The sequence below is a fragment of the Pseudophryne corroboree genome, assembly GCF_028390025.1.
Source record: "Pseudophryne corroboree isolate aPseCor3 chromosome 3 unlocalized genomic scaffold, aPseCor3.hap2 SUPER_3_unloc_71, whole genome shotgun sequence".
Taxonomy (NCBI): Eukaryota; Metazoa; Chordata; class Amphibia; order Anura; family Myobatrachidae; genus Pseudophryne; species Pseudophryne corroboree.
In genome coordinates, this window is record NW_026967565.1 from 217,874 (window position 1) to 242,111 (window position 24,238).

General features: G+C 46.1%; 1 protein-coding gene across 2 annotated transcripts; it reads right to left on the reverse strand.

The window, feature by feature from the left end:
- Positions 1 to 2,797: 2,797 nt before the first annotated feature.
- Positions 2,798 to 21,514, reverse strand: LOC134984670 (gastrula zinc finger protein XlCGF57.1-like). Of its 2 annotated transcripts, none has more exons than XM_063950198.1 (4): positions 21,369 to 21,514; positions 19,317 to 19,508; positions 16,839 to 17,097; positions 2,798 to 5,854 (listed from the first exon to the last, which is right to left on the reverse strand). In XM_063950198.1, exons 1-4 carry the CDS (start codon positions 21,474 to 21,476, stop codon positions 4,560 to 4,562), a joined length of 1,854 nt encoding a protein of 617 aa, XP_063806268.1. In that variant the 5' UTR covers positions 21,477 to 21,514; the 3' UTR covers positions 2,798 to 4,559. The 2 variants fall into 2 exon arrangements, with proteins under 2 accessions (XP_063806268.1, XP_063806267.1); XM_063950197.1 differs by having other exon boundaries at positions 2,798 to 5,857.
- Positions 21,515 to 24,238: the final 2,724 nt, after the last annotated feature.

The window sequence follows — 24,238 nt, forward strand, 5'->3', positions numbered from 1 at the left end:
GGTCCGATCAGACCCACCCCAGAGTGAACCCGAGGACATCCTGCAGACCACCTCACCTGTGTTTCTCACAGGACCGTGACTGCCAGAAAGGATACAATAAAGCCCCTGGTGAGTTGCCACCTAAGCCGGAAAGAAGCAGAGCTTCTCTACCCGTGAAGACAATGAAGATACTTTTGATCCTGTTCTCTGTCTTTACTCCTGTCATGCTGGAGACTCACATCACTGACTATGGACATGAGATAAAAGGAAAGAATGCTATACCTGCCATTCATAAGGCCATTGCAAGAGTTAACAATGAGACTGACTGTGGGGTGTGTACACATTTCCAATGACTGATGAATCAGGGATACCCTTAATAGCCATTCCGGTAACTTGGGAAGAAGCCATGAGATTTGATTGGGGATACTGGGAAGAGAATTTTTCCGGAACCACTTATAGTACCAGAATTAGTCCTCTGAGGAGAATAAACTCCCCCCTTTAGCAAGAGTAGCCAGAGTGGGGCAGCCTGCCATTTGTGTGGTTCATAATGATTTAGCTCAAGGAACACTAGATGATGGTGGGACAAGGGCCATACGTATAGTTAACAGACAGAAGATGGGGGACACTGAATGTCCCAAAGGAGTCCTGGTACTGAATGGGAAGGATGGGGGAAGACATACATTTAGGGATATTTATGGCAATATCAATAACTCCATGTTTAGAACTTGGGAAGAAAGAGTAGACATTCATGGCCAGAACCCCTATAGTACATCAGGTAACATCACTCACTCATTTCTCTCAGCCTTACTTACAAATGTAACGGTAGGAGGTGTTGTACTCCCTAGAGGTTTTTACTGGTTCTGTAAAAAAAATGCTTACTCAGGGTTGGCAGTAAATGTTCAGATAAATGTGTCCTTTCTTAAATAGCCCCTATGTTAAGGATCACAAGAAAATGACATGGGGCTCCACGTAATATTGATGATAGAGAAGTATTTTACAGGGCGAGGAGAGGCATAGTGTACAAGAATAGATGGGAGCAATTCTTTTACTCACTTTTTCCTCAGGTAGGGGTAGGAATTCTGTCAGAAAGACTGGAAGCGTACACTCACTATATGGATAGAATAATAAATGAAACTAGTCATGCCATACGAGAAATTAATGAAGAGTTGGCTCAAGTGTGTAAAGTGTCGCTGCAAAATAGGTTTGCTTTAGACCAAGTGCTGGCCTCAGAGGGAGAAACATGTGCCTTCATAGGACAGGAGTGTTGCACTTACATTGCAGACAATTCAGATATAGTGGAAGGACACAGAGAAGTGGAAAAGATGCAGGAAGGAATAAGGAAGATAGGAGGAGAAAGATGGGATCTGTTTGGATTCTTAGGTAGAGGCGTATCAGCTCTGATAGCCGGATTGTTGCAGTATGTAGTAATTGGAGGATTGGTATTATTACTTTTTACCTGTGTCTGAAGGGTGTGCCAATGATCGTTAGTAAAGGGTGTCAGAGTATTTCAAGATCTGCAATGGGTCCACTTACCTTTACTTTTCAGCCCTCTTTGTATGTTCCAATGTCCAAAGGGGTGATGCCCCCTGGTCAAAATTTTCTGCCGTTGGAGCCTGAAATACCTTCTGTTAGTACCTTTCAGATCCTGCGAGCAAGTGACATAGGTGACCAAAGGGCCATTTATGAAAAAGTGGATAGTTGTGTGTGATAAAAGGAATTTGTCAGAGGGAGGAATTGTCAGAGAAATTTAGCCCCTTATACTGGGACTGAATGCGTATAGGGTTAAAAGCTTGATGTATCAATATATTCCTAGGTGCAGAAAATATATATTCTGAACCATGTATAAGTGTTGTTTTTCTCTGCACCTGCTTTTTGTTAATTGTGCTTTATGTGTATGTATCTACTGATAAGGGCCACTTTGCGTCATTAGGGGGCTGAGAGTGGTGTATAGTGCTTTATTACTAACTCGTGGCCCCTAAGTGACTGCCCGGGGTCATTCCTGGCCCATAATTATGAATAAGTATTGTATTTGGATGCCTGTAATAAAGACGAACTGTGTTCCCGGTCACGTAAGCCATTTCTGATGTTATGTGTATTGTATACTATATAAGCTGTAATGACTGTAACGCAAATTGTCTCACTGAGCCTGCGTGCTCTGCTGACACCCATCTGGGCCTAGATGCAAAATAAACCATATATGCTTTTTCATCTGATCCTGGCGTATCTCCTCGATTGATTGGTATTACACCCCCTAACCAGTCATTGCATTTTGCTTAATGGCGCACCTCCAACAAGATTAGCTAATCTTTGGTATTAACACTTCTGGATTATTCCCTCTATCGGTTGGTTCATACATAGAAGGATCATAAAACAATTATCATTTGGGCCTGTGCATAGTCCCTCAGACTTAACGTCTTACCTGGAAATACTTGTGGATGGAGCCCTTTATTCGCTTTGCCGGGATTCAAGGGTGGTCAATCTGTTGAAATCAGAGCACTACATTTTGGCCACCGTGCTCGATCCTAGGTTTAAAGCCTACGTTGTATCTCTCTTTCCGGACACAAGTCTGCAGAGGTGGAAAGACCTGCTGGTGAGAAAATTGTCAACTCAAGCGGAACGTGACCCGTCAACAGCTCCTCCTTCATTTTCTCCAGCAACTGGGGCTGCGAGGAAAAGGATAACATTTCCGAGCCCACCCGCTGGACACAAAAGTAACACTACAAGTGACACATTCACAGGAAATTGTTTCTGTCACCATAGCGACAATTATCTGGAAATAAGATAATACGCAGACACATAAAAAGACTCAACGGAAATCTTTTGTTTTTAAACAACTTTATTTCATATCTTTAATACACAGATTTTTCTCTATATTTTAAACTTAAAAAATACTTTACTCTGCACAACATGGATAAAATATCCTTTAAAGCACAAAAACAATTCAAGTTACATTATAGTAGTGCAGGTAAGTAAAACAGATTCATATCAGGAGAGCCAAAACCCTATGGGGGTCATTCAGACCCAGCCACAATAGCGGCCCGGAGCAGTTTGGTGGTGGTGACAAAATGCACGTACGCAGCGGCCGCACAGACACACTCATTGTGGCCGCATCCCTGAGGGGTGAACGCGGACGGGCCGGGACCATTTTCCGGGAGGCTGCGTGATGTCACATCTGCGTTCATTTCTGATTAACCCCTATAAGCTTCCAGAGTGCACCTCATATCTCATCTTTTCCAAGTTAGTACAAATGATATGAGATCGGTAGCAGCACTACTTTCAGGATTATTATACAGAACACACATAAAGGCTGACACAGCAAATAACAGTAACACATACAAGGGATTAATTAGAAATAAGGAAGCAGAATCATCATTAAGTCTAATTATCAACTGATTCTGTGCAGGACCCATACACCTCTTTACTGCCTCCAGCAGCCCCTGGTACTGCACGGTGACCATCCGCCCTTTCTCCCCTCAATACTGCCACCCACCCTGTCTCCTTCACTACCGCCACCCACCCTGTCTCCTCTCCACTACTGTCACCACCTGCCCCACAACTGCCACTGCCCTGTCTCCCCCCACTACTGCCACCCGCCCTGTCCTCTCCCACTACTGCCACCTCCCTGTCTCCTCCAATACTGTCACTGCCCTGTCTCCCCTCTGACACCTTAGCACTGCTTGGGGACAATATTACCCAAAGACAGTGCCTCCAGCAGCCCCCGCTACAGCACTAGTACCACAACCCTGTCTCATCCCTGGCATCTCAGAACTTCTTGGGGATTTTTGGCACTGCTGGTAATAGTCCTTCTGCAGATGGAAGCAAGCAGGGCAGTAAGGAGGCAGAAGCTGCTTCTGGTACCATGGTCCCTGGTCATGTAGGGCTGGGAGAGTCAGTAAGATTATGTAATAGAGTCCCCATCTTACAGGCAGCCGGTGAAGGGAGTAGAGAATGGGTGTTATGTGGCAGGGATGGGCTGGTTAGGTAACAGCCTGGCTGCTGCATTCTGTACAAGCTACAAACGGTGCAATTATTTTGCTGGGAGACCCAGGTAGAGGACATTGCAGTACTCTATGCGTGATGATACAAGTGCATGTATGACTGTAGGTAGATCTTCTGAGGACAATAAGTGCTGGAGTCTGGCTATGTTCCTCACATGAGGATCTGATTGTGGCTGATACCTGATGTCTAAGTGTCACTCCACCATCCAGGACACCAAGATTCCGCACAGGATCAGCATTTTGTAACTCTGAACCCCCAAGCGTAATTCTGGTTGGTTTGCAAAGCTGAGCTGTAGCCCTGCCCTTTGTTGGTGAGCATCTATCATAAGAACCTGTTTCACCAGGACTGAGTCACAGCCAACTGGCATCACCCACACCTGGAGCTCAGCTAGACAACCATTTAGGAATGGTACTGGGTTCTCAGTACCCGGAGCAAAAGACAGGTCATCTGCATAGCAGTAGATGAGGGCATGACATCTGATTATTTAACACTGCGGTGACATGTATATTGAAAAAAGCATAGAAGATAGGATAAAAACCTTGAAGAACAACGCATGGCAATGATGAGTATACTCCAGAAGATTAAAATGGTTCCTCACCTGAGTGATGTCTATTGTGTGCAATAAGAGCTGATTTCTCAGAACATGGAAATGGCTTCTCACCTGTGTGACTTCGCTGATGTTTAATAAGAACTGATTTCCGTGCAAAACATTTCCCACACTCAGAACAGGAAAATGGCTTCTCACCAGTGTGACTTCTCTGATGTGTAACAAGACTTGATTTCTGGGTAAAACATTTCCCACACTCAGAACATGGAAATGGATTCTCACATGTGTGAGTTCTCTGATGTTTAACAAGATCTGATTTGTGTGCAAAACATTTCCCACATTCAGAACATGGAAATGGCTTCTCACCTGTGTGACTTCTCTGATGTGTAACAAGTTGTGATTTCCGTGTAAAATATTTCCCACAATCAGAGCAAGAAAATGGCTTCTCACCTGTGTGACATCGCTGATGTGTAACAAGTTGTGATTTAGATGTAAAACATTTCCCACACTCAGAGCAAGAAAATGGCTTCTCACCTGTGTGACGATGCTGATGTGTAACAAAATGTGATTTTTGTGTAAAACATTTCCCACACTCAGAACAAGAAAATGGTTTCTCACCTGTGTGACTTCTGTTGTGTCTAACTAGAGCTGATTTGTGTGCAAAACATTTCCCACACTCAGAGCAAGAAAATGACTTCTCACCTGTGTGACTTCGCTGATGTATAACAAGATGTGCTTCAAATAAACAACATTTCCCACACTCAGAGCAAGAAAATGGCCTTTCACCTGTGTGACTTCTTTGATGTGTAACAAGATATGATTTGTGTGCAAAACATTTCCCACACTCAGAACATAGAAATGGCTTCTCACCTGTGTGACTTCTCTGATGTGTAACAAGATCTGATTTGTGTGCAAAACATTTCCCACACTCAGAACACGGAAAGGGCTTCTCGCCTGTGTGACTACGCTGATGTGCAACAAGTTGTGATTTCCATGCAAAACATTTCTCACACTCAGAACATGGAAATGGCCTCTCACCTGCCTTAGCTGGATGATGGGTAATAAACTTTGTGTTCTGTGTAAAACATTTGGCATCTATAGAACAGGGAAACACTGTATCTACTCTCAGAGCTGTAACAGATGCACCAATATCAGAGTGATCAGGAGAACATTTCCCAGGATCAGGGGGATCAGCTGATAGAGCTGGATGTACAATTGGGGTAATGGGATTATCTCCAGGATAATCCTGTATATTGTCATTATCTCTTATTTCACAATCCGGGGATAACATTAGATGTCCTTCTGAGATATTCCTGCTTGTGTGTCCATCTGCTGGAAATAAAATACATTATGGAAATGTGACATTTTCTGTAACAATATTAATCTTGTAAACAATAGGAGAAGACTACTCTCTGGGACACTTAATTGTAAATGTGTGTGTATCATAAAACATCATTTTTAATGTAGGCTTTATAATATTGTGTCTCAGACTATCATTGTGTCCACCCTCCTGAGAACACTCACAATAACAAATGTAATTTTATAATAAGACTTAGATATATCTCTCTCTTGTACTGGTAACTAACCATGAAGTATAAATGGAGATATAGGCCCTCATTCCGAGTTGATCGCTCGCAAGGCGAATTTAGCAGAGTTACACACGCTAAGCCGCCGCCTACTAGGAGTGTATCTTAGCATCTTAAATTTGCGAACGATGTATTCGCAATATTGCGATTACAAACTACTTAGCAGTTTCAGAGTAGCTCCACACTTACTCGGCATCTGCGATCAGTTCAGTGCTTGTCGTTCCTGGTTTGACGTCATAAACACACCCAGCGTTCACCCAGACACTTCTCCGTTTCTCCGGCCACTCCTGCGTTTTTTCCGGAAACGGTAGCGTTTTTATCCACACGCCCATAAAACGCTGTGTTTCCGCCCAGTAACACCCATTTCCTGTCAATCACACTACGATCGCCGGAGCGAAGAAAAAGCCGTGAGTAAAATTCCTATCTTCATAGCAAAATTACTTGGCGCAGTCGCAGTGCGAACATTGCGCATGCGTACTAAGCAGAAAAACGCTGCGATGCGATGAAATTTACCGAGCGAACAACCCGGAATGAGGGCCATAGTCACTTGCCAAGTCCTATGTCAGCACCATTGTAAAACAATGGATGGGGAACATATCGTATGAATTGGAGATTCTAGATGAACTATAACATCAGTCATATGAGCTGATGGATCAGAGAAATGTCTCCTAACGTTACTCCTGAAAGCATTGGTAAGGTAGCATTCCTTTATGTGTGTGCTCATACGCTGGTAAGCCTGTACATTTGTTACTCGTCCTTATATAAGGTATATTGCTACAGCAGAGTAGGTGTCGAACAAGGTACTTTACATGCAATACGCCATATAATAAACTGCAATCATTATCTGCTAGTTTATAATCCATTTTTACACCCCCATCATCAGTGTCTTACCTCTACTGTCTCAATAGTAATAAGGATGATGTGTGTACGGTATGAAACAGAGAATTACATATCAGAATCTATACAGCTGCCGCCATACTTCAGCTTCTCATACGTGTGCTACTGGCAGCAGTGAACATCTGAGTGAGAGTGCAGGGAAGACAGCAGAGTCTGATGAGAAAGAGATTGGATCTGCCTTTGCAGGGATGTACCACACCTGTCACCCCTGTGAGTATATAAAATAAGAGGGGAGAGGTCCATCCAGATGTGTTTTCTGGAGCTCTCCTCTTATCTACCCTACCTGATAGCTCTCAGCCGCCGCTGGGACTAAGACCCAATCTATTAGGAGGGCGTGGCTTTACAGACATGGAGTAAGCAGCCTTTGATCAGCGCTCTCCATACCAACTATCCTGATTCCATATCCTGGTGTCCCTGCTGTGCCCTGTGCGGCATCTGTGGTGTGGGGGAACTTGCTCTGACCCCGCTGATCCTGCTCCGGACTGTGTACTGCGGCCGCCATGCTAGTGAGGACCCAGAGAGTACTGCGGGGATTGGCGCGCGGGAAGACGCCGCGCCATCAAAGATGGGAGAGGCTGGAGCTGAAGCTGTGGCTCATGCACAGGACAGCGCCGGGTGCAGAAGACGGTGGAGACAGCGGATCAGCGGGGTAAGGTCTGCTATACGCCTGTGCCCTGCTGTTCCTGTTCTCCTGAGCCCCAGCCATGACGCCATTGCCACACATACACCCACCCTGCGGGGGGAGATGAGCGCCTGCTGAGAGGGGGAAGAATACATCTGCCTGAGCCCTATTACTGCCTGCTCTAGCCCCAGTAACTCCCTGCTGATATGTGAACTGCTCTACTGTTTATATCTGCTGGGACCCCTGGATGCTTGTGATCCCCATGCTCTACAGTGATTGCAATGTGAGACATACAGAGGTGGGAAATTCCGCCATTTTACCTCTACAGTGTCTGTGTGTCTTGGAAGTGTGGGCATTTGCTTTTCTATGACCGATGCTTGGTCTGATTTATACCCTGCACAGTATCTCTGCTATTTTATTCTATACTATTGTCCTCTGCCTGAGCACCTCTCCTTGTACAACAGCAAAATGGTGAAACCGCAGCAATCAGCTGCTGCTAAGCTGAAGAAATACTCCCGGTCGTCTAATCCTACCTGTAAAGAGGTGACCCCTGACCGTGACTCCTCTCCTCCGCCTAAATCTCTGCGTGGCTCGGCCGCCTTGGATGCTTCTCCTGATGCTGCCCTACAGAAGGTCCTGGAGGCTGTGGCAGCTAGCGAGGCTAGGCTGGCGTATAAAATTGGTCAGGTTCAATCTGACCTGTCTATTATACATCATGACCTTCAGAGGGTCCGGGAACGTGTGGGTGAGGTGGAGGCCCGTACGTCCACCCTTAAGGACTCAGTGAAGCCGCTGGGGGCCAAGGTCACTACCATTATTGCCCAATTAACGGGTGTACAACACAAACTGCTGGATATGGAGGGGCGTTTGAGGAGATGTAATGTGCGATTCGTAGGTCTCCCGGAACGTGAGGAGGGACAGTCTCCTGAGAAATTTGTGGAAAAATGGCTCACTGACAGTTACGGAATGGAATCCTTCTCGCCCTTTTTCACCGTGGAAAGAGCTCATAGAGTCCCCTTCCATCCTCCTCCACCTGGGCCGCCTCCTCGTACCTTGATAGCTAAGCTCCTTAATTACTGCGACAGAGATGTTTTGCGACTGAATTGTACTAAGAGCCCGCTGTTGTGGAATGGCTCCCGCGTATCCGTATTGCCTGATTTTGCGGTGGAAGTCCAAAAGAGTAGGGCCCAATTTACCCGTTAAGAGACGTCTTCGTGAGCTGAACATATCTTATGCCATGCTATTCCCTTCTAAGTTGAGAATTGTGGTGGATGGAGGCGAAATTCTTTTCCACTCCTCGGGAGGCCTCTGTGTGGCTGGACACTGCCAGGCCAGCGAGACGGGCTATGGCTGAGGATTAAGGACGCGTGGCTAACCTTCTGCTGTGGACGCTCTCTTTTACATTTAGACCTAATTTTTTGCTATTTGTAGAGGTGCTAGGGGGAATATATTGAAAGTCGGCCACCTATTTCCACTTTGTGTAACTACTAAGTTCATTGGCTCTGGGTGGTCTCTACAGTGTGTTCCCTTGCTGGCTGGTAGCTGGGTAGGGGTAGTCAGGGGGTCTGACTTAGTCAGTTAGGCATTGAATAGGTTCCACTTAGGGGAATCTCGGGGTTTGGGGCCTTTTAGAGTTTGCTTCATGCCACAATGTTATGTTATATAGAATGTTCTTGCAGTTTCCCTGTGGGGGGATGCCTTAAATGTATGGAGGGCGCTGAGACATGTCTAGTCGCCACTGTATTTTTTGCCCGCCAGTTTGCCATTGGGTATTTAGGATTTTGATACTTTTTTTTCGGTAGAAGGGGGGAGAGGGGCTAGTTTTTGTTGTAGGGATCCAAGTATGCCAATGTTTGGGGTGGTATACAGGGAGGAGGGTGTGGGATTTGGGAGTAAAGGTTTGGGGCGGTAACTGGGGGAGTAGGTACCAGGACTGTTTTTACAACTGTTGAGATGTGTTTTTTTTTCTTCTTCAACTGCATTGTGGTATGTGGGAAATGTGTATTTCTGTGATATTGGGAGTGCAATGTGTTACATGCTGGATGATGTGTGGGCTGGCGGAGTCTCGGTTCTACGACACACTATGGTACTATGACAACTAATTTAATTAAATTTCTCTCCTGGAATATACAAGGCCTCAATGACAAGGTTAAAAGGATGCTGGTCCTTAGACAGCTCAAGCAATTTGGGGCGGGCATCATTTGTCTGATGGAGACCCACCTAGTTGGGGCTAGAGTTCTGTCTTCGAAAAAACCGTGGGTGGGTTGGACTTAGCACTCAACCAATACCTCCTCTTCTCGAGGGGTCTACATATTGGTCAGGAAACATATTCCGTTCACGATAGAGCAGGTGCAAATTGACCCCTGGGGTAGATCAGTTTTTATGAAGTGCCAGATTCACTCCGTATCTCTTGTGCTGATAGCACTGTTAGGGTCTCCTGCCCTGTGCTGCCACATCGTCAAGGCAACCGGGAGACAAGTGCTAGCAGAGTAACCTGAGCGCAGCTGATACTCCGGTTCGGGTCTTTTGCTGTGCAGTGGTTACAGGCTCTGTGCACGGCAGGGGATCCGGTGCTGGTTTTTGTGCTCACAGTCTGTGAGGTCTGAGTGGGGCGTGGACAGCACCTGCTTTATAAGGCCTCTTCTCAGGTTAAGCAGATGCTGCTGAATCTTTGTTGGTTAGTCAGTTCCTGAAAGTTAGCCAGTACTGTGTAGCTTTGTATTTGTTTGTTGCTTACTGCAAATAGGCCTGGGGATTTGGTACTACACTCTGCCAATCCAGACCTAGCAGTAAGACTGGAGTCAGTCGTTTAACTTGCTGGGGTTCTTTTGCTACTCTGTGAACTTAGCAAGTTTGCGGCTGTATTCTCAGATTTGCCTGCCTAAATCCTGTCTCACTGTGCAAGGTGTTCAGGTGTCAGTAAGCTGAACCTGTGCACTGCAAGTGAGGATTAGGATTGTGGAGACTCTCCTTGTGCCTATCATTCCATCTCTGACCAAGGAGTTTACTGCCACACCCGTTGGTAACCCTTTAGGGTTTTGCTGTTGCCCTTAGCAACAGCATTTCGGGTTCTCTAGGTACGAGCACCTTTTGACATCCAGTGGTGTTCGTGAGTCGCGGCGTAGCCGTGTGTTGCGGCTTGACCGCTTACTATTTATTATTTGTTATTTATGTTTCGGAGCTTTTTGCGGAGGATTCCGCTCCCACAGATCCACTCTGGTATCCAGCGGTGCTGGGTAGGAGTAACGGACTAGTGGATTTTGGTTGTCCTTTTCCCTGGCGGTTTTTCCGCACATACTTCTGGTTTGTTAGTTAGCTTGTAGCCCCTGGCCTGGTTGTTCAGTCAGAGGGCCCCTTGTTATCACCCTGTCTCGGATTTCCCTTTGTCTCCCATTAAGACTTGAGGGGGCATCGGAGTTGGGCAGACATAATCCGCCCTTCAAACGCGGCTTCCATGGGCTCAAGCAACCATAGTCTCGCAGGGGATTTCTGACTACACGGGCGAGACAACGGAGTTAGGGCGCCAGGGGTTACTAGGCTTTCCTGCTCCCGTAACCAGCATTCCCTTCCAGTACCCTGGCCATTGTCGTAAGATCTCCTCTGGTCAGAAGTACTGGAATCATAACATTATTACCGGCCACACCAAAACTTAAAATTAAAACAGGGTTTGATTTTTTCCTTATTCAGTTTTGTTGATTTTTCGGCCTCATGAATCCCACGGGTTTAGGGCCAAATCCTGGCCAACTCCTAGTCAGCCAGATTCAAGAACTTACTCAGATGGTTCAGGATCTTTCCCTTCGGGTGAAGTCACAGGAAGATCTTTTACGAACTTCCCCGAGGGTAGTCCCTGAACCAAAAATGCATTTGCCTGACCGTTTTTCTGGTGATAGGAAGGAGTTTTTTAATTTTAAAGAATCCTGTAAACTTTATTTTCGTTTAAGACCAATCTCCTCAGGGACTGAGTTTCAGCGGGTCGGAATTATTATTTCTTTGCTCCAGGGGGATCCTCAGACCTGGGCTTTTGGTTTAAAAGCAGAGGATCCGGCATTGTTGTCAGTAGATGCCTTTTTGGGGTCTTTAGGGCTTCTGTATGATGACCCTGATAGAGAGGCATCTGCAGAGAGTCAGTTGCGTGCTCTCAGACAGGGTAGAAATCCTGCAGAGGTTTATTCTACGGAGTTTCGCCGTTGGTCGAACGACTGTGGCTGGAATGACCCAGCCCTGCGTAGTCAGTTTCGCCTCGGCTTATCTGAGTCTATAAAAGACAGTCTCCTTCAGTATCCCGCTCCTGAGACTCTCGATAAACTCATGGAACTTTCTATTAAGATTGATCGTCGTCTCAGAAAGCGGAGGGCTGAAAAAGGAGCACCGGTCAGGTCTAATCCATGTGTATTTTCCATTCCTGAGGACATAGAGGAGCCCATGCAGATGGGTCTCTCCCGGCTGTCTCCAGAAGAAAGAGCCAGAAGGCAAAACTCTGGTCTTTGTTTGTATTGTGGGGGTAAGGGACATTTTGCCCGTAATTGTCCAAACAAGTCGGGAAACGCCTCGACCAAGTGAATTGTGAGGGGGTTCACTTTGGTCTGCAGCTTATCTCCTCGAATAATTCCCTTTTAGTCCCAGCTAAAGTTTCCTGTGGCAGCCTCAGTTCTTCTGTGTCAGCTTTTGTTGACAGTGGAGCGGCAGGGAACTTTATGGACTTAACGTGGGCCAAGGCCTTAGGTATTCCTCAGGTAGCCTTGGGTAGGTGTATCACCATGCATGGTTTAGATGGGAGTCCCTTGTCCAATGGGGTTATTTCCCTCTGTACACCCCCTGTACTACTTACGGTAGGAGCTCTTAATTCCGAAAAGATTGAGTTTTTCCTTACCCATTGCCCAGCCGTTCCAGTGGTTCTGGGTCATCCTTGGCTGGCCTTTCATAATCCCATCATTGATTGGCAGTCGGGGGAGATCTCACAATGGGGTACAATCTGTAATAAGGAATGTATTACGTTTCCCGTCAGAAGAGCTGCTGCCATTCCCGAACCCATTCCTGTGGAATACCAGGACTTTGTTGATGTATTTTCCAAGGGCAATGCGGACATTCTGCCTCCCCATCGGCCTTATGATTGTGCTATTGAGCTAATTCCTGGTGCCACATTGCCAAAGGGAAGGTTATATGCATTGTCCAGACCAGAAACTGCAGCCATGAATGAGTATATTAAGGAGAGCCTAGGGAAAGGATTTATCAGGCCATCCAAATCCCCGTTAAGTGCAGGCTTCTTCTTTGTGGAGAAGAAAGATGGATCACTCAGACCGTGCATTGACTTTAGAGCCCTGAATAAGATCTCAGTTAAAAATACTTACCCTCTGCCGCTGATTTCTGTCCTTTTTGATCATCTGCGTTCGGCTGTGATTTTTTCTAAAATTGACCTGAGGGGAGCGTATAACCTCATCCGAATCAAGTCAGGAGATGAGTGGAAGACGGCTTTCAGTACTCAGTCGGGTCACTACGAGTATCTGGTGATGCCGTTCGGCTTGTCTAACGCTTCGGCAGTTTTCCAGGATCTCATTAACGATGTGCTCCGTGATTTTCTTGGAAGATTCGTGGTCGTTTACTTAGACGACATCCTGATCTATTCTGACTCTATTGAACAACATGTTACCCAGGTGCGTCAGGTTCTTAAAAAATTACGTGAAAATCACCTATATGCCAAGCTGGAGAAGTGTCAGTTTCATGTCACGGAGGTATCCTTTTTGGGGTACATAATTTCCCCTCTGGGATTCTGTATGGAACCTAAGAAGCTCCAAGCCATCCTTAGTTGGGCGCAACCCACCAACTTAAAAGCAATTCAGCGCTTTTTAGGGTTTGCAAATTATTATAGAAGATTTATTCATTCTTTTTCCGACCTGGTTGCTCCCATTGTGGCACTGACTAAGAGGGGAGCGGATCCTACCAACTGGTCACCTGAAGCGGAGTTATCTTTTCAGGCCTTGAAACAAGCTTTTGTCTCGGCTCCAGTCATCAGACATCCCAACCCAGAATTGCCCTTCATTGTTGAGGTTGATGCCTCGGAGGTTGGAGTAGGGGCTATCCTATCTCAGAAGGATCCGGACTCTCTGGAACTACATCCTTGTGCCTTTATGTCCAGGAAATTCTCATCCGCTGAAACCAACTACGATGTTGGTAACCGGGAGTTACTGGCTATTAAATGGGCTTTTGAGGAGTGGAGGCATTGGCTTGAGGGAGCAGCACATACCATTTCAGTATTGACTGACCACAAAAATCTTCAGTACATCGAATCAGCTAAGCGGCTGAATGCCCGGCAGACTCGTTGGGCTTTATTTTTTACTCGTTTCAAGTTCATTATCACCTTTAGGCCAGGTTCCAAGAATACCAAGGCGGATGCCCTGTCACGCAGTTTTCTTCCAGTTCATAATAACAGTCCTGTTACTCCCATACTTCCGTCTTCAGTCATTTGGGCAGGCCTCACACAAGATTTATTTACCCAGTTAAAGCAGCTTCAACATCAAGCTCCTGGAAATACTCCTGCTGGTCGTCTTTACGTCCCTGAGTTTTTGAGAGCTACTGTTTTGACTGAGTTTCATGATAGCAAAGTTGCCGGGCATCCGGGGATCGCTAAGACTTTGGAATTAGTCTCCCGCTCAGTATGGTGGCCTGGTCTTTCTAAAGACATTAAAGAGTTTGTTTTTTCTTGTCAGGTCTGTGCACAGCATAAGGTTCCCCGTTCCTTGCCTATCGGGCAACTTATGCCCTTAAATGTTCCTCTCAGGCCGTGGTCTCATATTTCCATGGATTTTGTGGTAGACCTCCCTCTGTCAGCCGGATTCCGAGTCATATGGGTGGTAGTGGACCGTTTTAGCAAGATGGCCCATTTCATTGCTCTTCCCCGACTGCCATCTGCCCAGGGATTGGCAGTTTTGTTTCTCCGCCATGTTTTCAGACTTCATGTGTTGCCCACTGATATTGTTTCTGATCGGGGTCCACAATTCATTGCACAATTTTGGAAGTCTTTTTGTTCTTCATTAAAGATGAAATTGTCTTTAACATCCGGCTACCATCCCCAATCCAACGGGCAGACCGAGCGAGTTAATCAATCATTAAAACAGTATTTGCGTTTGTACTCAGCCAAACTCCAGAATGATTGGTCCGAATTTCTTCCTTTGGCGGAGTTTGCTTACAACAATTCTTGTCATTCCTCCACTAATGTGTCCCCATTCTTTTCAGTTTTTGGTTTTCACCCCAGAGCAAATTCTTTTTTTCAACACTCCTCTGTTTCCTCACTAACCTTAACCTCTCATCTCAGAGTCATTTGGAAAAAAGTGCACCTTGCTCTCAGAAAAGCGGCATTTCGAGAGAAAATTTTTTCTGACAGGCTCCGGCGTCCTTGCACTTTTAAGGTGGGAGATAGGGTATGGTTGTCGACGCGTAACATTAAACTTCGACAAACCTCAGCTAGATTGGGCCCCAAATTTAATGGACCATTTCATATTATTAAAAAAATCAATCCAGTTGCTTTCCGGTTACGGTTACCAAGAGCTCTCCGGATCGGAAATACGTTCCATTGCTCCCTGTTGAAACCATACGTTTCTTCCAGTAGATTTCCTCGGAAGATCTCTCAGGGGAAATCACCAGTGGATGTACAGGGTCATCAGGAGTTCTTGGTGGAGAAGGTTCTCGATTCCAAATTGTCCCGGGGTCGGCTTTATTTTCTGGTGCACTGGAGAGGCTATGGTCCAGAGGAAAGGTCTTGGGTCCTGGATAAGGATCTCCATGCCCCGAGGCTCAAGAGGGCATTTTTTCGGGAATATACCTCGAAAACCTGGCTTTAGGGGTTCCTTGACCCCTCCTCAAGGGGGGAGTACTGTTAGGCGCCGGGGTCCGCTCGTCGGTGCGGCCCGGCGCCTAGCAACCAGGGACGCCGTGCGTGTACAGCCGCCGGCTCCCTGGCAACGCTAGACGCCGGGTGCACGGAGCCGCACGGACCCTAGCAACGGGGACGCCACTGGCGGACCGCGTTCCCCGTTGCTGGGTCCATGTAAATTAGATAGGCACCTGTTTTCCTGGCCATGCAGCTAGGCAGCTGTATGGCATCTTTCCAATCAGTCTCCAAACAGCTGATTGGAGGACTCCCTGTTTAATACACTTCCTGGGCTTCTCACAGACGCCGGTAATAGCTTCCTGTATGCTGAATCTGTTTGCAGAGAGTGTTCCAGTCCTGCTGTATCCGGTCGTTCCTGTCCTCGGTTGTTCTGTACTCGGAAGTTGTCATCTGTTCCTGGAGTCCTGACCGAGCACCTTTTGACATCCAGTGGTGTTCGTGAGTCGCGGCGTAGCCGTGTGTTGCAGCTTGACCGCTTACTATTTATTATTTGTTATTTATGTTTCGGAGCTTTTTGCGGAGGATTCCGCTCCCACAGATCCACTCTGGTATCCAGCGGTGCTGGGTAGGAGTAACGGACTAGTGGATTTTGGTTGTCCTTTTCCCCGGCGGTATTTCCGCACATACTTCTGGTTTGTTAGTTAGCTTGTAGCCCCTGGCCTGGTTGTTCAGTCAGAGGGCCCCTTGTTATCACCCTGTCTCGGATTTCCCTTTGTCTCCCATTAAGACCTGAGGGGGCATCGGAGTTGGGCAGACATAATCCGCCCTTCAAACGCGGCTGCCATGGGCTCAAGCAACCATAGTCTCGCAGGGGATTTCTGACTACACGGGCGAGACAACGGAGTTAGGGCGCCAGGGGTTACTAGGCTTTCCTGCTCCCGTAACCAGCATTCCCTTCCAGTACCCTGGCCATTGTCGTAAGATCTCCTCTGGTCAGAAGTACTGGAATCATAACAGATGTATGAGATACACCAGAGAGTGCGGGGAGGAGGCTGGTCATATCTCTGGGCTGGTAACACACAGTGACATGATGTGAGGGGGGAGAGCAGCAGTATAATAGGGTCTGATGGCTCCTGATGTATGAGATACACCAGAGAGTGTGGGGAGGAGACTGGTCAGATCTCTGGGCTGGTAACACACAGTGACATGATGTGAGGGGGAGAGCAGGAGTATAATAGGGGCTGATGGCTCCTGACTCCCCTACTATGCAAATACAGTTCCCTAATTTCTACTGACAGAGGAGGGTGTAGGATAAGAGATTGCTGTAGTGACTGAGAAAGGAGAATATGTGACTCTTTTCTGTAATAATTGTTTACTACTCACCTGTGCTGATAACTGTAGGGATCTCCTCCTCCTTACACTGCTGATCACTCCTCACATACGTCTCTTCTTCTCCCTCTATATCTTCTGCCTTCATATCAGTCACATACGTCTCTTCTTCTCCCTCTATATCTTCTGCCTTCATATCAGTCACATACGTCTCTTCTTCTCCCTCTATATCTTCTGCCTTTATATCAGTCACATACGTCTCTTCTTCTCCCTCTGTATCTTTGACTTTAATATTATTTAATTGTGCTTCACCCTATGTAAACCATTAATAAAATATTGTAAAATTGTTGATTTCAGTAATAGATTAAACAATACAAATATAATGTCCCATTCTCAGCAGTCACTTCTCCAGTCATCACCCAGACACTTCCCCCGGTGATACTATATAATGCCCCATTCCCAGCAGTCACCTCTCCAGTCTTCACCCAGACACATCCCCTGGTGTTACTGTATAATGTCCCATTCCCAGCAGTCACCTCTCCAGTCATCACCCAGACACATCCCCTGGTGTTACTGTATAATGTTCCATTCCCAGCAGTCACCTCTCCAGTCATCATCCATACATATCCCCCGGTGTTACTATAGAATGCCCCATTCCCAGCAGTCACCTCTCCAGTCATCACCCAGACACGTCCCCTGGTGTTACTATATAATGCCCCATTCCCAGCAGTCACCTCTCCAGTCTTCACCCAGACACATCCCCTGTTGTTACTGTATAATGCCCCATTCCAAGCATTCACTTATCCAGTCTTCACCCAGACACGTCCCCTGGTGTAACTGTACAATTCCCCATTCCCAGCGGTCACCTCTCCAGTCTTCACCCAGACATGTCCCCTGGTGTTACTGTATAATGTCCCATTCCCAGCAGTCACCTCTCCAGTCATCCCACAGACACATCCCCTGTTGTTACTGTATAATATCCCATTCCCAGCAGTCACCTCTCCAGTCATCATCCATACACATCCCCCGGTGTTACTATAGAATGCCCCATTCCCAGCAGTCACCTCTCCAGTCATCACCCAGACACGTCCCCTGGTGTTACTATATAATGCCCCATTTCCAGCAGTCACCACTCCAGTCATCACCCAGATACACCCCCCGATGTTACTGTATAATGTCCCATTCCCAGCAGTCACCTCTCCAGTCTTCACCCAGACACATCCCCTGTTGTTACTGTATAATGCCCCATTCCCAGCATTCACTTATCCAGTCTTCACCCAGACACGTCCCCTGGTGTAACTGTACAATTCCCCATTCCCAGCAGTCACCTCTCCAGTCTTCACCCAGACATGTCACCTGGTGTTACTGTATAATGTCCCATTCCCAGCAGTCACCTCTCCAGTCTTCACCCAGACATGTCCCCTGGTGTTACTGTATAATGTCCCATTCCCAGCAGTCACCTCTCCAGTTATCACCCAGACACATCCCCTGGTGTTACTGTATAATGTCCCATTCCCAGCAGTCACCTCTCCAGTCATCATCCAGACACATCCCCTGGTGTTACTGTATAATGTCCCATTCCCAGCAGTCACCTCTCCAGTCATCACCCAGACATATTCCCTGGTGTTACTGTGTAATGCTCCATTCCCGGCAGTCACCTCTCCAGTCATCACCCAGACACGTGCCCCGGTGTTACTGTATAATGCCCCATTCCCAGCAGTCACCTCTCCAGTCATCACCCAGACACGTCCCCTGGTGTTACTGTATAATGTCCCAATCCCAGCAGTCACTTCTCCAGTCATCATCCAGATACATCCCCCAGTGTTACTGTATAATGTCCCATTCCCAGCAGTCACCTCTCCAGTCATCACCCAGACACATCACCCGGTGTTACTGCATAATGCCCCATTCCTAGCAGTCACCTCTCCAGTTATCACCCAGACACGCCCCCCCCCCCCCCCCCCCCCCGGTGTAACTATACAATGCCCCATTCCCAGCAGTCACCTCTCCAGTCTTCACCCAGACATGTCCCCCGGTGTTACTGTTTAATGTCCCATTCCCAGCAGTCACCTCTCCAGTCATCACCCAGACACGTCCCCTGGTGTTACTGTATAATGCCCCATTCCCAGCAGTCACCTCTTCAGTTATCACCCAAACACGTTCCCTGGTGTTACTGTATAATGTCCCATTCCCAGCAGTCACCTCTCCAGTAATCACCCAGACACGTCCCCTGGTGTTACTGTATAATGCCCCATTCCCAGCAGTCACCTCTCCAGTCATCACCCAGACACGTCCCCTGGTGTTACTGTATAATGTCCCATTCCCAGCAGTCACCTCTCCAGTCATCACCCAGACACATTCCCTGGTGTTACTGTATAATGCCCCATTCCCAGCAGTCACCTCTCCAGTCATCACCCAGACACATTCCCTGGTGTTACTGTATAATGCTCCATTCCCAGCAGTCACCTCTCCAGTCATCGTCCAGACACGTCCCCTGGTGATACTGTATAATGCCCCATTCCCAGCAGTCACCTCTCCAGTCAGCAGCTGAATGATCTTGTTGGTGAGTTCCAGGATCTTCTTGTCATTGTGTCTCTCATGTGTCAGTGAGTGAGGTGGAGGCACCGTGATTGGACTCTGGGTTCTACTCAGTCCTCCTGATACACGGGGATGGCTGCTGGGTGTCTTATACTCATTGGATGTCTTCTTCACTATTGTGTAATCCTGTGTAATGGAGGAGACATCATATATCAATATATACACTCCCAGATCCCCTCACCTCCCCAGTCATGTCCCTGTATTATTACTATAGATATGTGATGATATAGTGACACTCACAGATCACCTCACCTCCCCAATCATATCCCTGTATTATTACTATAGATTTAAGTAATGTCACTGTGACACTCCCAGATCCCCTCACCTTCCCAGTCATGTCCCGGATTTATTACTATAGATATAAGTGATGTCACTGTGACGCACCCAGATCGCCTCACCTCCCCAGTCATGTCCCTGAATTATTACTATAGATATATGTGATGTCACTGTGACACTCCCAGATTCCCTCACATCCCCAGTCATGTCCCTGTATTATTACTATAGACAAAAGTGACATCACTGTGACGCTCCCAAATCCCCTCACCTCCCCAGGCATGTCCCTGTATTATTGCTATAGATATATGTGACGTCAAAGTGATGCTCCCAGATCCCTTCACCTCCCCAGTCATAACCTTGTATTGTTTCTATAGATATAAGCAATGCCACTGTGACACTCCCAGATTCCTTCACCTCCCCAGTTATGTCCCTGTATTATTACTACAGATATAAGTGACATCACTGTTCCGCTCCCAGATCCCCATACCTCCCCAGTCACGTTCCTGTATTATTACTATAGAAATAAGTGATCTCACTGTGACGCTCCCAGACCTCCTCACCTCTCCAGTCATGTCCCTGTGTTATTACTATAGATATGTGACATCACTGCGCCGCTCCCAGATCCCCTTACCTTTCCAGTCATGTCCCTGTATTATTACTATAGATATAAGTGACATCACTCTGACGCTCCCAGATCCCCTCACCTTCCCAGTCATGTCCCTGTATTATTACTATTGATATAAGTGATGTCACTGTGACGCTCCCAGATCCCCCCACTTCCACAGTCAAGTCCCTGTATTATAACTATAGATATAAGTTACTTATCAGTAACGCTTCAAAATCCTCTTAACTCCCCAGTCATGTCCCTGTATTATTACTATAGATATAAGTGATGTCACTGTGATGCTCTAAGACCTCTCACCTCCCCAGTGACATCCCTGTATTATTACTATAGATATGTGACCTCACGGTGACGCTCTGATTCCCTCACCTCCCTAGTCATATCCCTGTATTATGACTATAGATATTAGTGATGTCACAGTGACGCACCCAGATCCCCTCACCTCCCCAGTCACGTCCCTGTATCATTACTATAGATAAAAGTAATTTCACTGTATAGCCTTAAGAGCCGCACACCTCCCTAGTCATGTCCCTGTATTATTACTATAGATACAAGTGACATCACTGTGACACTCGCAGATCCGCCACACCTCCCCAGTCATGTCCTTGTATTATTAATTTAGATATAAGTGATGCCACAGTGATGCTCACAGATTCCCTCGCCTCCCCAGTCATGTCCCTGTGTTATTACTATAGCTATAAGATCACAGTGATGCTGACAGATCATATCACCTCCCCAGTCATGTCCCTGTATTATTACTATAGATATAAATGATGTCACTGTGACACTCCCAGATCTTCTCACCTCCCCAGTTATGTTCCTATATTATTACTATAGATATAAGGTCACAGTGATGCTCCCAGATCCTTTCACCTCCCCAGTCATGTCCTTGTTTTATTACTATAGATAAAAGTGATGACACAATGATGCTCCCAGATCCCCTCACCTCCCCAGTCATGTCCTTGTTTTATTACTATAGATAAAAGTGATGACACAATGATGCTCCCAGATCCCCTCACCTCCCCAGTCCTGTACCTGTATTATTACTATAGATATAAGGTCACTGTGACGCTCCCAACTCCACTCACCTGCCCAGTCAGTAGGTAGATGATCTCCAGAGTGATTTTTATTATACTCTCAGTCCTGTGACTCCTGTCCTTGTCCATCCTCGGTGAATCAGAGAGAATACAGAACATGTGATGTGTAATAAAGACTCCTTTCCTCACAGCTGGAGTACCTGGAATAAATATAATACATAAAACATATTGCACATGTAACATAGTAACAAAGCTAAATATTTATCTTATTAAAAACACGTTAAAGGTTAAAGAACACAGTACGCAATTGGCGCAAAAAGTACCGCAAGGGTACTCCCTTAACTATACCTTAAGGAATGTACTTATACTGTAAACCTCTGTGTAATGATAGAGTGTAAATGCAACACAGAATAACCTTACTACCTCAAAAGCTGTTCGAGCGTCACCGACGCTCTGAGAATACTTAACACTATAAGAAATACACAGATACCGTGCTCAGGGTCCAACGCCTAATATATATATTATGAATGATATACTTGCAAAAGAATTAATACAAATACAAATCATACACTACAATATAACATAGACTACCTAACCAGATAACTACACAGGAAATACAATACAATACTATTTAAGGGAAAATAAGAGAGAAAGAGGGGAAGAGAGAGAGAGAGAGAGAGAGAGAGAAATGGCTCACCATAACAATACAGACAATATGATTGCAGAGAAGCTTACACATGTGAGGAACAATCGCTGCGCAGTTATTCAATGCTGAGAATCTTTGTGGAGAAAATACTTGACCTTACCCATACTGGCAGTCCCTATAAACACAACCCTACAATACCGCATGGGACAGAAGCTAGACTCCATTTTATTAAAGCTCCCATGATTCCAAAGACTGCACCACATGGTTGAAAGGGGGAGGGGAAAACACCCGGCAGCAGCCATTTTAGATTTGCAGGTCCAAACACATGGCACTCTCTACTACACCACAATCACATAGCAGAAGACACAAGACTCCATTTTATTCCAAAATGTCCAAGCCTCAGAACAATGCATATGTTCTGATTTTACAATTCCAAACCATCTAAATCACCTTTCACAATTTCAATCCAACTTCCTAGAACCATCTTATTCACTTTCACATTCCAAACAACTTCAGTATCTCAATAACCAGAGCATATTCATCACAAGACCAGATCACAATGTAACCACACATCTCAGCCTGCCATTGCTACCAGCACATGTTCAAACGTAACTGCATGGTGGTATTTATGATTAACAAAATATATATTATAACTAACCAGTACAATCTATTTTAAATCACCACAGGCAAACAAATACCACAAATGCTATGCTACAGATTGTCTACTGTTCCAATTCATCACAGACTTCACAGAGTATCAACAGAAACACCCAACAATCACACAACTGCCCAAACCTCGTTAACCTTAAGCCATTTGTATCTCCAAACTAACTAATCTATGCCAATCAGCCATGAGATATTGAAATTATGATACTTAGCCTTTCGTAAGGAGCCTGGTGATGATCCAGCCATGCTTGCTGTGTGTCAGGTAGCTGTGTGAGTGAGTGAGCCCTGTGATCTCCAGTGGGTATATCATACCCTCATTCCAGCTGTGGGGGTGTGTCAACAACAAGATGTGTGTGTGTGTCCCTCACAGCATGTGAGCCAGCTGCATCAGTGGCCTTGGTTATGCAAAACAATGGGTGATGACCGACACATTCCTGTCTTGTGGGAAGCTATTGTTTGGCGAATACTGTCCCACTGTCCACTCTCAGTTGAGACAATGACATCTCAGCAATCATTCTTCTGTATACAAATCCAGCCCCATTTCGTAAACACAGGTGTTGGCCCTCCTCATTGAGTCTCAAAGCTCAGTGTAATTAAAGGCTATTGTACTCTGTCTGCGGGAAAGATACTGATTCGGAATACAATTAATCTTCAATTACTATTCCTGTGCTTTAGCTATGCATATGAAGATGTGAAGCCCTCACAACATGCAAACTATTGTTTGGGGGATCTCTAAGGTCAAAGAGCCATTTGAGACCCACTGATACCTGTTGGACTCAGGGAAATATTAACTTATAAAATACATTATATGGTTGAATTATGTAACGATTGAGTCGCACGCTGGGCACACAGAAACTCTACCGTAAATGCGCATACAGTGCGCTTGCGGGTGCACGTAACAGCGGGTATGCGCACGCACGGGAGAGCGCCCGCATGCGCAGCGCGGACATGTATGAGGTGCAAATATGGCAGTGTGCATCGTGATATTTTTCTGACTTTGACAGTCCACCCTTTGGCAGTCAACAATAACTGCCACTTCCTAAAACATTTCAAAAGGAGAAAAATATATGTCAAGTGTAAATACATTTCCATGGTTGGGTTGGGGAGGAGAAAGAGAAGGTGTGAAAAGGGTATGACCTAGTGAGATAGCAAAAGCATGTGTGTATGAATCCATGTTTGGGGGGTCATGTATCATCGTGCCGTACGTGTTTTAAATCAAGCTTCGAGGTATTGCGAAGTATACATTTGAATTCCTTCTTATCCCGTATTAAGGGTCTGTGGATGGGCTGTCAAACTCTACCGAGCTCTTTTCGGCTGTGGTTGCAACAAAATGGGGGAGCACATTTTAGTTGATGACACATGAATGGGGGAGATATGTGATTGCTGATATCTGTGCCTGTATTCCCTATCGACTATGTGTGTCATTACCTGAGGGTTGTAGAAATGAAGATAAAGAACACTTATGGTAAATGCAGTGGTATTCTATGTCAGGTTAATGTACATTTGTCGATTGAGGTCTTGTTCGGTGTCTGTTGAATGCAGTCTTCTTTGTGCTTTTGCCCATTAGGTGCGAGCAAAAGCTGTCAATGTCCATAGATTTACAAAAGTG

Bases quoted from the DNA above. Each gene is read 5' to 3' on its own strand.
- LOC134984670 (XM_063950197.1), bottom strand. From the start codon at position 21,476: ATGTTCTGTATTCTCTCTGATTCACCGAGGATGGACAAGGACAGGAGT. The intron at 17,098-19,316 runs GTGACTGCTGGG...TGGTTTACATAG, and splicing joins TTCAGCTGCTGACTGGAGAG to GGTGAAGCACAATTAAATAA. The intron at 5,858-16,838 runs GTGAGTAGTAAA...TTTTATTTCCAG, and splicing joins CCCTACAGTTATCAGCACAG to CAGATGGACACACAAGCAGG.